This window comes from Sorex araneus, chromosome 3 (assembly GCF_027595985.1).
Source record: "Sorex araneus isolate mSorAra2 chromosome 3, mSorAra2.pri, whole genome shotgun sequence".
NCBI classification, from domain to species: domain Eukaryota; kingdom Metazoa; phylum Chordata; class Mammalia; order Eulipotyphla; family Soricidae; genus Sorex; species Sorex araneus.
Window position 1 is genome coordinate 176750853 of NC_073304.1, and position 16411 is coordinate 176767263.

General features: G+C 44.6%; 1 protein-coding gene across 2 annotated transcripts; it reads right to left on the reverse strand.

Annotated features, from left to right (window-relative positions):
- Positions 1–538: 538 nt before the first annotated feature.
- Positions 539–16323, reverse strand: AASDHPPT (aminoadipate-semialdehyde dehydrogenase-phosphopantetheinyl transferase). Of its 2 annotated transcripts, XM_055132982.1 has the most exons (7): positions 16038–16323; positions 14454–14679; positions 6971–7092; positions 6097–6258; positions 4531–4599; positions 2743–2887; positions 539–2628 (listed from the first exon to the last, which is right to left on the reverse strand). In XM_055132982.1, the coding sequence occupies exons 1-7, from the start codon at positions 16218–16220 to the stop codon at positions 2624–2626; spliced, it is 912 nt and encodes a 303-aa protein (XP_054988957.1). In that variant the 5' UTR covers positions 16221–16323; the 3' UTR covers positions 539–2623. The 2 variants fall into 2 exon arrangements, with proteins under 2 accessions (XP_054988957.1, XP_004604853.1); XM_004604796.3 differs by lacking the exon at positions 539–2628 and having other exon boundaries at positions 2729–2887.
- Between the last annotated feature and the right edge of the window lie 88 nt (positions 16324–16411).

Here is a 16411-nt window from a genome sequence, read left to right on the forward strand (position 1 = left end):
CCACAGGCGGAATCAATTCGCTCAGGCATGAAAGGGCAACGTGGGGCTGGACAGGGCAAGGGGGAGGCACCTCGCCTCACTCGAGGCTGGCCGGACTTGACCCCCAGCACCTCAACTGCTCCCAAGCACCACCAGGAACGACTGCCTGACACAGGCACAGTGGCCCAGAGTGTAGTGGGCGTGACAGCAGCTTAAGAGCTGCGGCTGGAGCTGACACAGGGTGGGTGCTTATCTCACACACGCCAACAGCACTGTGGGCTGTGGCAACAAAACAAAAAACGTTAAGAATTACAGTAACATTGAAGAAAAAGGGGAAAAATAGTGTAGAGTAGTTGAGAAGCAGAAAAGCAAAGTTTTGCAATAAATATTATCAAAATAGTGTATAAAGTGAAAAAACACAACCACTTTATTTAGGTACATGGTAGTAATAAAAAATAGTTAAAAGTGCTTGTTTCAAGGATAGGAAATAATTGTGGAACTCTGCAATTTTTTAACAACAGATTTATGTGTAAATTAAAAACGCAACACAGTGCCCAGCTCAGTTATTTCCAGTTAGTCATTTTATTATTCTAGTGAGAATACAGATGACAAGATTTTATCATTACACTCATGCTAGGAATAACACTTTACACATATTTACTCTACTTGAAATACTTGGGCATGCTTAATAAAATGAAAAATTAGAAAACATTCCAAATATTTTACTAAGCAAAGTAATTTTATACAATTTACACACAACTTTTAATTTTAGTAATAGAAACAATGAATTACTTTACTTCTTGGTAATTAACAAGATGCAAATCCCCCAGACATGCACTAGACCATATAAAATTATGTCATCAATATGATGGTCTTGGCATCGTATATATTATATCCCCACATTAAATTAAGTCGTATTTACTAAAATAAACAGAAAAAGACAACAGGCAGCCCATTAAAAAAAAAAAGGAATACAAACAATAACAACACTGATAGATCAACCTCATTTGTCATGAAATACAAGTTAAAAAATGTTTCACTTCTACAGACAAAGATTAAATTAAGAAGAAAAAAGACTGCAGTTGACCAGGGACTAAAGACATGATGGATGGGTACTCACACAAAACATTAACTGAAAGTGTAAACTCGACAGGCATTTTGGAGAGTAATTTCTCAGTATTTGTCAAAATTCTAAAGATGTTTTTGAGGCCTTTGTGCCAAGCTTTCCCCTTCTCAAAACATTTTTTTCAGGACATGATTAAATGTGCACCTACCTCAAGGCATGGTCAGTCTCTTTCCCACTGTCTGCAGTAAGAACTGCGCACCAACACAATGGCTAAGGCAAGGAAGGGCTCAGGGCGGGCACATGCGACCCTCCTCCCCTCTCCCAGCAGCTTCCTCACGAGTCCACTTCCACACCCACAGACGGACACTGGGCTTCTGTACCCTAGGGTGCCGACACATGCCCAGAGCTCCCAGTCCACCAGATCACCTTAATCAGATTCTGGACAAACACTGAGACTGGGCCTCCAACTCGTTCTCCATGAGCAAAAAGGAAACCATCCGACCCATCTCCAAGGATTCATACTCACCAGTGGCCCGGCCGAGGGTTCTCCTCCTGAGAGGTGGATTAGAGGAAACCCCGGATTCAACCTCAAGTGTCTAACTCTGGGGTAAACCTGGTAGAGGCAGAGTAAGCTGCCGAGTCTGGTGAGCTGACCACTCAGTACTCTTCCCACTGGCAGCTGCCCAGCACTGGCCTCAGAGTAGCAAAGGCCTCCCCAGTGGACTGGCACTGTTGGACACCCACGTCCGCTCAGCACAGGGCAGGCAAGCTTGAGGCCAAGGTCGCTGGCACAAGCGCCTTGTAGGTCGGCCGCTGAGTCTGGTGACAGGAGTTCAGTGAGAGGACCGAGCCCATGAATATGGAAGGGATCCCTTCCAGAGCTCCTGAGAAAACTCCTCACTGATGTGCGACTCAGCTACAAGGGGAGAAAAGGCCTTTGTGGCCTTTAGTTAAGTGACTTACTTTGTAAACTTAGTATCAGTTCTTAGGACCATGAAGAAGACAAATAAGGCAAAATAAACAAAAGGCTGAGGCAGAAAAAAAAATTGTTTTAAATGTCTAATGATAATTCTTGACTGTGTGTTACATGACCTAATTAATAAACATTTCTGGTTACTACAGTCAATTAAGTAATATTTTTTGTTATCTCTGGTCAAAAGCATCCTAACTAGTATTGTTAGTCAGACAACAGAACATGTTAAAGCCACTAAGAATTAGAACACAGAGGTATATTTATAAACAACAGTAAGACATTAAGAAAAAAGAATTGCAACAAAATCACATTATGTTCCCATTTGAAAAAAAAAAAAACAAGAATATTAATACAGATTTACCAAGAAAAGTCTCGAAAGATACTAGAGTTTTAGGAATAGTTACCTCTGAGAGATACGAACTTAAGAATTTTCTTTTTGCATGTCTGTAGTTTCTGTTCCTCTCCTTTGAGCTTGTATCACTGTGATATTGTCACGTTTTCCATTTCTTCCATGAGTCCAGCATGATTTGGGGAGAGAGGTAAGTGCGGACGCTAGTGCACGATCTTCATCTGGGAGTCTGCTCTTTCAGTAGGAAAAGTTGTTTTTAAACTGTTTTGTAAAATAAAATTTGAAACTGTGAGGAATGTATTTTTTAGTGAATACAGAAGATTATAAACAGTGTGCATTTCCCTGCTACTCAGGGATCATATCATGACTTTGTACCATTTCGTATTGGAATTTCCTCTGTGAAGCAAAAACAGTCCCAGAAGGATGGATCTTCAGGGGTCATGGGGACGGCAGAGGAGATCAGGTCACTGAAAGTGAGAACAGTAAACTCTCTCTGGCCTGACTTAGAGTGAGATGGAGCCTAAATCGGGGGGGGGGGGGGGGGGAGAGAAAAAAAGAGATGATTTTATTGTCTCAATGCATGTCGCCTCAATTTTATTAGGAATATAAGAAAAATTATTTTAGTAATAGTTAACAAATCACCCCCTCCCCCAAAAGAAATTTACACCTGACTAAACTGTGATATTTGTTGAAAATATAGCCAAAACTTCTGCTTCACTGGGTGAGCCAGAGAACCCCCAGGGTCTCACTGCAAGCTCAGAAGGCCGAGTGCCTGTGGAGGCCCAAATCCAGTGCCCACGGGCTCCAGACCCCTGAGCACATCAGGAGGGAGTCCTGGGCAGATCTGGGGACGGCCCCCAGCGTTGCCAGGTGTGGCTCTGATGATCCTCAATGCCACTCTCAGCAGTTCTGTGCTGGGGGTCCTAGCACAGGACCACCAGATTAGGGTGGCAAAATAATAAAAAATCCCCAAATTTGTAACTTTAAAATGAATGAATCATTTTAATAGAAATGTGGCATTTGCTTAGGGGATGATCCAGTCAATATAAGCCAAATTATTATTATTTGCCTGTTCAGAACTCCCCCCAGTCAGACTTTGATATTCTACGTATTCTAATAAAGTCACTACACGGGTTTCACATGATGCTTCAACAAGTCTGCAACTGACACGAAATTTATGTCTCAACACTATGACAATTTTACAAAAATGACAGGAAAATTGAGGCTCAGAAAGACCGACCTGTTTGTCATATAAATGGAAGACCTGGGTCTGGAACCCAGAGGCCTGTCGCTGGCTGTGTCCACGCTGCCCAGTGAGACGCAAAGAGACTATCACATGTGTAAATGTCATAAAAACAATGAACCTCTAGGGAAATATTAGGTATCTGCAGAACATAAAGCTGAGAACAGCACACAAGGACCAATAAGCTGGGTCAGAACCATCCTTTTTAAAGGAAGATCAAATATGAAGAATTACACTAACCTGTAGTAAATCTATCAAAGGCTTGAGCCATGGAATGAACTGCTTTTTTCTAGGAGTAACGATTATGTTACATTCTCTTACCTTAATTCCCTACCATGGATGAAGGTGTGTCGTTTTAAAGATTCGGTATTTCTTAAACACATTTTCAGAATCACAACTAAAGTAAACTGAGTTCTCTTGACTAGGCTTTTTTCATTTTGTTTTGAATTCTCCATTTATCCACAGGGTAATAAACCTGACTGCCGGGAAGGGTGGCGAGGACTGTATTTCACAAAGTAACACAACGTCTCACCAGGATTGACACTCCAACTGTAGTTTACTTACTAAACTGCAAGATGATACCATTACTCATGGAACTTAACTTAGGACGACCCATGTATGCGACACCGTCCAATTCACCAACACACAAAACTGGCAAGGTAGCTCAAGAGTGGCTTATCCTGAGTTTCTGCTGAGAGTGACTTACCGACCTTTCTCTTTACAACATTTAAGTGGTTTTGAATGTGAAGAAGAGAACATGCTTCAAAAGCTTCTTGTGAAAGCCCCAGACGATAAGGATTTGATAACAAAAACCACTTGTTAATAATAACTATGCCTTTCGCAGAAACCAAATGATTCTTTCACCAAGAGAGAACAATACTGATCAATGCCACAGCGTTCACGCGATTGTGAAACCTTACATCCTGTTTAGATCCATCAGGCTTCCTAAGGGCAACTGCCACAAAATGGTGGTCATCTATTTTGCTTTCCTGAAAAAGAGGAGGAAAACACACATTGCTTAATACACACAAGAGATATTTTTGCGGACATTTTAAAACCACAATCTCATATACTTTAAGACATTATTTTCTCCAACCTCCCTTGCCCTAACCACTGAAGAAACCTGTAGTGACCCTTTACTGCAGACACGACAGCAGGTAATTCCTGAGAGGAAGACATTCCCTCGTAACTATGAGCAACTCCGGTAAACTTTATATTAAAAACACTTATGCCTATTATCTCTGTTCTCACGTACACAATGACTCTAGCAGCACCCTTCATAGCACTTTCCCCCCCAATGCGAGAAATGACTGTTTTAGAATACAGCCTCACTACCCCCACTCTAAAATATGAAACCACTCAAATAGCTCACTAATTCACATTATACATTCTCAACCACAGTACTAACTAAAGAGCTGAAAAATCTAAATAATAATCTATTCTCACTGCTGATGTCAATTTTAGATAAACCTACAGTAAATTAAAAAATAAAAACCAGGGGCTGGAGCCATAGCACAGCAGGTAGAACTCTTGCCTTGCACGTGGCTGACCTGGGTTCAATTCCCAGCATCCAATATGGTCCCCCGAGCAATGCCAGGAGTAATTCCTAAGTGCAGAGCCAGGAGTAACCCCTGTGCATCACCGGGTGTGACTCAAAAAGCAAAAAAACAAACAAACAAAAAAATAAATAAAAACCAGACTTCAAGATTCAACACTTTCTATAAGCAGTTATATACATGCTGCAGTTTGTCAAAAGCCACGGTACAGATTTATAGACAAGACACAGCATATAATTTTCTATTTCCCCCTATGTATGCAACAAAGGAAGAGAGGACTTTTGAATGATACAGATACTGAGCAGTTACCAAAAAAATTCACAACTATGACAAAAGAAACAAATTCCACTGAAAAAGCCACTTTACCCCCAAGGCCATTTTCCCGAAGGTTAAATGGGTAACTAAAAATAGGAATACTATTACTTAGGGAGTTTTCATTATGCTTTATCCTTTACTTCGTATTTTCACACATTAAGATATCTAAATTGGTAAACAATAAAAATTATTAAGAATAAAGAAAAATATGGCTGAGCATGAAAAAAACTATCAGAAAATATTTAATTGGTCAGTTATTTTTTTATGCTAAAGACAAACAGCATTATAAACATAATTATCCTTTTTGATAAATGACCTTCCTTTTTCTTTACCCTGAATATATTTATAATGAAAGAGTAACATAATGAAATATTCTGGCCATAAATTCTTTTGGAAAACATTTTAGAACAGAGTTCCAGAGTATGTAGCAAAGGTATTTCTTGACAGACATGAAGAGCTTTGAAACCTGACTATCTTTAAAGTAACAGTTTTAATGTTTTGAGTGCCCTTCCATGCCTGGCTTCACCTTCCAAATACAGAACCAGCATTCCCATACTAACTTCACACATGCGTAAAATAAGGAAACCGATGGAACAATTTTGCTAAACTTCCTACCTCAAAGATCCATTCCTTTTCTTCTTCCCCATCGAGGAACAGACGCGTTTCTTTATAAACCTGGCCGATATCCAGGCTTAAGGGGGATATATCAAACTCGAGCCGCTGCAATTCGAACCCCAGTCCAACACCAACGGCCTTTATGAAGCTTTCTTTCAGCGCCTGAGAGAGAGACATCTCTTAACATTCAGTCATGTCTGCCATAAAACAGAGTCCCGGGTGCCAGAGAGGTTAAGGTGCTTGCTCTGCACACAGGGGTGAAAATACTTGGCAAGCTGTGACCCCGGGCCACCCCCACACCATACATGATCCTCCAGTGTGGCCGACCAGGTGTCTCCCTCACCCCCAAATTACAGCTCCAAACCGCCGGATTTTTAAACCCTATGTTTGGTTATGCTTGGGAATGTTTTTTAGCCCTAGAGCAAGCAGCTGTGTGACCTAAGGCAAGTCACTGGCCCCTCCTATGGCTCCAGTCCCTGCGGCAGTAACGCCTCTGGCCCTGGTGTGGCTCCCAGGAACACACACTCAGGAGGGGTTTTAGCAATGTCCTTCGGGCGTGGAGTTTTCTCCCTTAAGGGAGAAAACATTAGTGATATTAGTGATAAATGTGATAGTTTTACTGTCACTAATTTTATCACAATTTATCACTAATGTCTAAAATCACTAATTTTAGACATTAGTGATAAATGTCTGGCTTTAAGATCATGAACCTTCTGACTGAACATTAAATATAAATAGAAACTTCTAAGATGTCATGATACATAGGATTCCCAATTAGTGACACATTTATTTCAATTACCAACACCTTCTGCTCCAACTTTTAGCAAAGATAATCAGCATATGCATTTACTCTCAAAACTAGAAAGAATTATACCCAATTCCTATAAAACATATCCAGCTGAGTCCATTCATCCTTAAAGCTTCTGATGGTCTCCCATTCTTTGTTGGTAAACTTTCTCTTCATAATATGAAAGAATTCTGAAATTGAACCACGACCTGTTGAAAGTGAAAAAATACAAAATTAAAAATATGCATTCTCATACTGAAAGTCAAAGATAGAAAACAAAATAAAAAAAATAGGCCACCCTTACTTTTGATTAGTTTACAACAGTACTAAACAAAGCATCAGCAAAGTTGGTAACTGAAAGAACAATATACAATGACAGGCAGACGGTATGCCGTTCATAGTTTTCTGAATAAAGTTGCACGTTTATCTTTATTAGCAGGCGGAAACGCTCATCTTTTATTTCATAAATATATAGAATGTGCTCAAGTATCACAGATACAAACTCAAAGTCAAAACTAGTCAGCTGTGATTTAACTTCACACAGAGCCCAACTAGATATTTCTAAATCATCCAAAATTCGAGCCCCTGCCAAGCTGGCTGCGCCCCTTAACGCCAGTGACATTGCGTCCACTCCCCTCGCCAGCGCTTCCCAAATACACCAGAGAATTCAACAGTTATGACTCCTCAGTGCCACCTGCCACCGCAATGTACGAGTGCCACAGCCTATGTGTCTCCTCAGAGAAATGACATTTCTAAAGGACCATGGTCCCTTTCCACCAGGGAAGCATCCAGTCTATTCTCCCACAGAACTGTTTATGGCAGCTCACTAACCCGAACTCGAACCCAAGCATGCAGAGCAGCACGTCAGCCCTGTGAGCCCAGACCCCTCGGAAATACACGGCCCAGCGTCCACATTCCTTCCCAAATGCCTGCTATCCTCTAGAGTTGGTCGGCTTTGTTTAAGCTATAATTTCCTCGTTTTTCAAGCAGCCTGTCTTTGAACTGAATACACTGAGGCTATCAAAGGGGAAAAATTAAACATTCACACTGATTAGAAAAAGTATATAAAGCAACCCTGCTTTGAGAGCACCTTGTCTGTCTCCAACTGGAAGGAGGTTTTTATACTGAAGTCAAACAGCGCCACACTGTGGCATTACAGTGGAAATACACAGCAGGAAAATTTTCATTTTAGAAACTGGGCATTAAAGGGGGGAAAAGATCAGTAGGAAATACCAGAAAAGTAAATCTGTGCTTGAAACTATCTGAAGACAAATTAGACAGGCGGGAACTTGTACTGAATTTAAAAATGACATCACACATTCACATCTATTAAGTCTTCCATGTAAGTATCCCCTTGTAAAAATCGAAGTACTGGCAAGCTTGTACAGAGTTAGTAATAACCAAGCTCTGAAAAACTGTTTCCTTCCTTAGAGCTTCATCCTTAGGGAACAGCTGCTTCCCACTTATAGACAGAAGCAAACAGGCCACAGCAGTTCACAGTAAAACAAAGCCTTGAGATACTACTAGGCCTATGGAGGGGAATCCTGGCGTACCAACCACCTCACCCCTCTCCACCTGGGCAGGAAGTGAAACACCAAGAGCAGCTCTAGTGATAGTCTCTCTAGGATCCAGGCCAGTCACAGGGGAAAGGGCCAGGCAAGGTGGGGACACTAAGCAGCTTTCACTGTGGTGCTGGAAGTACAGTGACTTGCTGCTCTCTTTTCTTACAACTGGGGACAGACTGAGGACACACGGGCTTGCTTCCATGGGAACTGACGCCTCAAATCTCTAAGTTAATAATTTGAATAAGAGATCGGCTAACCTGTCTTATCCAGCAGTAAGCTCCAATGCAAACTGTCTGAGCCGCTGACCCCAGAAGGCCCCCCCCGCTTCACCTTGGGGTGGAAGCGCTGGTCCAGAGACAAGGGTGTCCAAACGCTAGACCAGACCTCTCTATATTAACATCTCTCACTAGTTACCAAGCAGTTGAACGAACAAGCAGGTCAAGTGCCTGGAAGTATTCGCTAATAAACAGCCCAGCTACTGGTGTGGTCGCTGTTCTTGTATGCCGCCTTTCTCAAGTCGTTTGTCTGTTCAGCAAAGTCTTCTGTTTTGGCTTGCAAGGCATTTCACTGACAGGGACGAATGGAGATGTAACTGGCACCCGCCCGAGCAAATCAGTGAACAAGGGGATGACAAGTGACAAGTGATACAAGTGATTACCATCATACCTGACACAAATATATTCCCGGGTTTTACTAGAAAATATCCATTTTCCAGGTGTCTCATCAAATGAGCAATTCTATTGTGCCAGAGCTCTAAGCCTAACTCATTAATTTTGCTGTATAGATGAAGATTTAATGATTCTTGGATGATTTCATCCAAAAAAGAGGTAGGCTGGCAGCAATCTTTCCCCTTGCTGATTGTGGACTTTGCACATCAGACCTAATACATTGCTTCCGAAACATCCGTGTCTAACAACTGGAAAAATTTCTAAGTATAGAAACCCTGGTTGTAAGCTCAGAAATACTGATCCAACAGGCAAGGACCATTTTCAAGGAAAAGTGTTCCTGCTGAATTTGGTATCAACTTTTTGTTTTTGTAACACGTGTATGTGTGTGTGTGTATAAGCCCTGCAGCTAACAACTATTAAGAATATTTAAGCTCACATTTATTAATAGCTTTAGGGGTTTTGTTCCTTAATCTATCCATTCTACATGGTAGAAATGTTTAGTGATCAGAACACAAAAACAAACTATACATCCAAATTCAGAGGAATTCAATATTCAATTGCAACTTTTTATGATTTAAAACTAGACTAGCAGACTTTAGGACCTAGAGTTAGAGGGCGTGGTCCCTATGTGTGGTTTTAGTGTTGGTTTGTTTGTGGGCTGTACCTGGCGGAGCTCCAGGACCATCCAGTGCCAGAGATCAACCCGGGGTCTCCTGCACCTAGTAAAGCATGCACTCAGCCCACTGAACTCTTCTCCAGTTGTGATGGATTTTTTTTTTACCAATTCAATTTTTGAAAGACAGAATTCAGAATTTAAGAAAATACACATCTAAATAAAAGAAAAAATAGATACGGGAAAAAAACCACTCAAAAGATAAATAGGATGGAAAACTAAAATTTGGTAATGTCACTATAATCATGTAAAGTGCTTTCTTTATGAAATAATTCAAATACTTGATAAGCCTTACCATTTTAAAAAAAAACTAGTCTTTATCCACTGAATTTCAATATTACATATAAATGATGGGCTCTCACATGGGAAAGGAGATGCGTGTTGAAAGCAGACTAGAGACTGAACATGACGGCCATTCAATACCCCTATTGCAAACCACAACACCCAAAAGGAGAGAGAACAAATTGGAATGCCCTGCCACAGAGGCAGGGTGGGGTGGGGGGGATGGGATTGGGGGGTGGGAAGGATACTGGGTTCACTGGTGGTGGAGAATGGACACCGGTGGAGGGATCGGCTCTCGAACATTGTATGAAGGAAACACAAGCACGAAAATGTGTAAATCTGTAACTGTACCCTCACAGTGACTCACTAATTAAAAAAAAAACGATAAAATGAAAATCAAATCACTTGTCCAGAGTCACTTCCATGTAATAAAATGTTACCTAATTCTGCAACAACAACAAAATACTAATAAATGATGAGCTCTTAACTCTTGACAGATGTCTACTCTTTTGATACCTTCTCATTTACCTCTAATTTCCCAAAGTTCCCTCTCCTTTTGTTGTTTGTTTTTTGAGCCACCTGGCAGTGCTCAGGGAACCACGTGTGGTGCCAGGGATGTAACCCTGGAACTGCAAGGCAAGCACCTTGCAAGCACGTTAGCCTGTCCCAGGACAGGCTTCTTGAACCTGAGTTCCTCCAAAACAAGTTTAAGTCAACTAGTTTCACACGATTTTATGTGAAAGTGGGGTCCTCTAAGCAGTGTGCACTGCGGGACCCGGGGTCCACCCCAGTGACTCTCAGCCAACTAAGCCAGTGGCCCCAAGCCATGGCTCTGAGTGCAGAGGGCACCAGATCCCATCTGGTGTGCTCATAGGTGTAACCACATGCTTGAGACCACCTGCCAGGTGCCAGGACTGACCCAGCTCTGCCCTCACTGTGGCGTGCAAGGCAGGAGGTACCTTAACCCCTGTATCTCTCTGGATCCACAGAATTTTAAGACTCCTATTTAAAAAACATTCACATTTGAAGCGTGAAATCAAACCCCTGGGGTATTTCTGGTTTGGTTTTTGTTTCTGCCAAATCACCTTAAGGAAGTTTCCTCAACTGCAATCATATCAGGAGTTAAATCCCAGGCTAAAGTCAGGGTGAGGGCGAGCCTTTAGCATAATGTCACATGTGGAAGTTGCTCAAGAACAGCTACAGCTACACTCAAATCCTCAGACTGCGGAAGACTCTTTAAGCACTGGAAAGGGGGTCCAGAGCTAACAAAGCCATGTTTTCAAACAGGAATTCTGAGTGCAAAGGACAGCAGGACAGAGCCTCCAGCACGCTCCAAAGGGTTGCTGGGGCAGAGACAGTCAGGGCCACAACCTTGGGCACCTGCTCTGAATCACCAGCCTGGCTGGCCACGAGTATCACTGAACAAACGCCCCCGGCCCCCGAGCACATGTGGGGTTTCAGTCAGGCACACCTGAAAGGTTCATGTTATAACGCAACGCCCTCTCCAATTCTGGCTTTAGGAGTTCACATAAAGAAAACATACTATTGTGAAATAAGGGCTCTTGCCCAAGTTTTCCAAGCCCCCTGTAGCAGTGTTTTCTCCATGGAAGCTTCCATGATCCCGCCGAAAACCAGATCCTCTCCTGAGAAAAACACGCGCAAGCACATTCATGCAGAATGCATCAAAGCTTAAAGGCTAAAAACCTCCCGTGGGGTCAGAGAGATAGTACGTGAGGGAGTACAGTGGCTGGGCACTAGCCCTGCAAGCAGCTGCAGCTGACTGCCTGCCCTGGTTTGACGAGGCGCCACACAGGAGAGCCAGCAAGAAGCCCTGAGCATGGCCAGGTGTGGTCCAACAACCAAACCCCTCCAAAAGCCCCTTGCTTATTCAGTCAAAGATCCCCATTATCATCACTATTAGATGCTAATGTGTGGAACTAGTGAAAAGCAACCTCCACATGTGCAGGGCCAGGGATGTATGGCTTATCCTGGGTTCAAGAGGAAACGTGTAACCTAGGTATTGTCCACCTGACATCTGGATTATTTATGCTTAACAACAGCATATGCATATTCTAACCCTGAGCAATGGAAACTGTCGTTGACTTTACATGTGGCTGTACCTGTGTCCTGTTCCCTTGGATTTCACCAGTATTTGTGGCAACATGTTTGTTTAAGCTACACACAATTAGCTTGCAGTTAATCTTGTACTATTTATTGTCTGGCAGTCTCTTGCCCCCGTGCCTGGCTGTCTTCACCGGGGCCCTTCGGGGGGGATGGGTTGAGTTTCCCTCCCTGTCCCGAGCAGAGTGCAGGCAGCCGAAGACCTCCGGAGTCCAGCCATAGCCATGCTCAAGGCCACTCTCCACACGTTCAGGCGAGCCTCAAGCATGAAGGAACTGGCAGAGGAATCCAGGTGTGCGGGACCTGGGGCTGAGATCTCCAAGCCTGCTCAGATCGGGACTGGGCCTCTTCCACACAGATCCCTCATTTTCCAGTAGCTAGGCGGTCACACCCTGAAACACCCCCCACCCCCACACACACACACCATGTAATCCCATCAATGGCCAACATCCAGAGACTATAAAACCAAGCTCTCAGAGAGGGAGAACTAGGCTATAGATGTCGCTTCCTGCCAGCATAGGAGAGCCTGGCAAGCTCCCTGTGGTGTATTCATATGCCAAAACCAGTAACAATGATGGGTCTCACTCCCCTGACCCTGAAAGAGCACCATTAGGAAGGACTAGAAAAGAGAAGCTGCTAAAATCTCAGGGCTAGAATGAATGGAGAAGCTGCTAAAATCTCAGGGCTAGAATGAATGGAGAAGCTGCTAAAATCTCAGGGCTAGAATGAATGGAGATGTTACTGAGATGCTCGAGAAAATCGACAATCAACAGGATGATGAAGATGATGATGATGATGATGATGATGATAATGACTGTCTGAACAGCATAAACGCAACCTCAGCTTTGATCAGGGGCCCAGGGACCACAAGGGCCCTGGACCCACATGGATGCAACAAACTTCCATCCTACTCCCCTTTTGTGTCCAGCTCTCCCAGTGAGTTACGATGATCCCAGGGACAGCATCACAAGGAGAGCCTCTTTCTGAATCTAGAACTGCAACAGGTTCACAAACAGGACAGAGAAAGATTAGCTGATGGAGACAGGCAACATGAAGTCAGACAGCGGAAGTGAGAGATGGGACTCCATCCCAGCCCCATTCTGACATCTCCTCCTCCTCCTCTGGACACTTCGTACCCCTTCAGTGAGACACGGGAAGCCAGCAACAATGGGCAGTGTGGATATTCTGCACGAAATGAGGAAGGGGCTGGTTCTTACTAACAGCTTTCTCGTTGAATGACTAAAAACAGCATATTTACAGCAGAGTGCTGAGACAATTAGAGCATGCATGTAAAATGCATGTAAAAAGTCACAAAGTAGATGCTCACTAAATATGAGTGAGGGTGAAACTGGCAAGGAGTACAGGGATCCTGCGCATCACATATGAACAATGGTTTAGGGACACTGAGCCCCCACAGCTGCAGTGTTTCATAGCCAACCAATTACACAGTTTTACAGCAAAATCTAAACAGTCAATTATTTTTACTTATCAAAATGTGCTACAAAGAGCTCTCTTTGAGGCAGAAATACACGTTCTCTCCACCTGAAGACTATGGTACACTCTAGCTCCAAGATTAATTTTTAAATAAACTAAAACTTACTACTGAACTTCTGAAAATATTTAAAAGAAATTACAATAGAATTATGGTGTTTGTGTGTGTGTGTGTGTGGTTTTTTTGCTTTTTGGGTCACAATAGGCGATGCACAGGGGTCACTCCTGGCTCTGCACTCAGGAATTACCCCTCGTGGTGTTCAGGGGACCATATGGGATTTTGGGAATCGAACCCGAGTCAGCCGCGTACAAGGCAAACGCCCTACCCACAGTGCTATTGCTCCAGCCCGAATCATGGTGTTTTTTTTTTTTTTTAAAATAAAATACTACTAAAAGTGAACTCTCCATTGAGCCCAATTCCAATTAACTTCTGGTATTTAAGTAGGCAACCTGAGCTATGAAAAACTGTACTTTAAAAATATAAATCTTTAAAAAGCGTTTCAACTTTCGACTTCATTAACAAGCCGAGATACAATTCAAAAAGAACATCTCCTGTATTTTCACTTTGCCTCCAGGTAAAACATATGTTGTCTCCGGTATAGGAAAATCCATCTTTTATGCAGCAGTCGGTTAAAATGCAAAGAAACCCACCTTTTACAGACCCATGCTCTCACACATACTTTGTTTGAGCACTGAGCATCCTGTCCCCCAATTAAGTAGCAGGTGAGAACTAAGCCAAGACACCCCGAGGAGCACAGAGAGGCAATCACCTGGGAAACTGGTCTTCATGATATCAATGCCAACTTGGAGCTCAGGTTCCGCGGCGAGCACTGCATAGTCCCCTTGGTGAGAGATGTTAAAGTTGAAATTGGGGTAAGAATGCAAGGAGTCTTTTGCAAGAACTGGTTTCCCCTTGGCAGTTCTTTGCAAACGAATATTGTTCCAAGGAATATTTAATTTCTCTGCAACTAATTTCCTTATCATCAGACGACCAGCCTGTCAAGCAAATAAAACATTGGGCAAGTATTGGTTATCCACTCGTTATTTAGGTTTAGTACTGCCACTAACGCAACAAGTCCATTCTGGAGTTTAAAAACAAAAATGAGTTTAAGTTTCAAGTATCCAAGAATTGCAGTAAGATTTAAGCAATTTTTGTTGTAGTTGTTTTTAGGATTACACCCAGCGATGCACAGGGGTTATAACTCCTGGCTCTGCACTCAGGAATTACTCCTAGCGGTGCTATGCCATCCCCTGAGATAGGGGATGGATGCTGGGGACGGAACCTGGGTGGGCTGCATGCAAGGTAAATGCCCTACCTGCTGTACTACCACTCCAGCCCTGATTTAAGCAATGTTTAATCACATAAGAAGCTCCTTACTAATGATCTACCCTCAACCGCTCATCAGTAAGCAGGCACCCTCTCCCAGCTTTTCACTACAAGCCTCTAAATGCTGACGGGCGTATCGTTTTGCCATGTGTGATTCTACTATGTAAGCTTCTATACGTGCAAGTGTTTACGGACTGGCAGGAGCACGTTAACTGCGGGATATGTTAGACAGCCAAGGGGGCCCTTCTCTGGCCAGAGGTTTTAAGGTGTCTTAGTTCTGCTGCTGGGTGCACCGTGGGGCCTACAACTTGGTGCCACATTCTCAGCTTCAGGCCAGAGATGCCGTGTCCCGTTCCACAGTCTGTCCACTATTAAATTACTAAAATCACACACCCAAAAAATCAAAGAGCGGGCAATGACAAAACAGATAATCTGCAAAGTATCTTTCGTGGCTTCGGTTCCAACGAGTCTTCAAACCTGCAAGAACTCGATGTCCACCAATTTTCTGGTTACAAATGCCCCCCAAGCGTTCAGCCACGTGCCTTGGAAAATGCTCCGCCTGCCCACACCTCAACCCTAGAGAGAGGATGGGACACAGTGTAGGCTGAAATATTGGGGCTGGCCGAAATGTAGGGCTGAGACCGTGTCGCACGATCACGTTTAACAACAAAACCCACAAATGACTGAAGCGGATCACAGGCGACGAGGTCTCCTGAGCGGGGCGGGACAGGGCCAGGTGACCCGGGGCCTGGGTGCTGCGCCTCACAAAGGCCCGGGCCTCCGAATCGACGTACGAGGGCTGGACCCTCGGAACGGACGCACGGGGACAGTCCAGCCCGGGGGACGGAAGGGGACCCTCGGAACGGACACACGGGGGAGGGGAGGAATCGCTGCGCCCGGGGGACCGGCGGGACGCTCAGACGTACGCACGGGGACAGTCAGCGCCCGGGGGTCCGGCCTCCCCACTCCCCGCCCCCGCCGCGGCGACAAAGGCCGCCGAGCGCCCCCCGCGCGCACCCCTGAGTACCATGGCAGCCTTGGCGTCGCGGGCGAAGACGAACTGCCCGATGCGCTCCTTCTCCTCGGGCTGGATGGAGCGCACAGCCAGCAGCCAGTCGGCGCGGCTGGGCAACCAGGTGCCGCACGAGAAGGCCCAGCGCACGCCCTCCATGGCCGGCAGCAGGCGGGAGCGCGGGGCCGCGGACACCATGCACCGAACGCGCCGCACCGCTGGGCCTGATGGCGCCGACGCCGCGCCCGGCCCCGCCCCTTCTTCCCGGCGCCCGCGGAAGGGGCGGGGCGCCGCGCGGAAGGGGCGGGGCGCCGCGTGACCACGTGACCCGCCTCGGCCGCGCCGCCGCTGCGGGAAGCGGCTGGGGGCGGAGTCGGGGACGGCCAGAC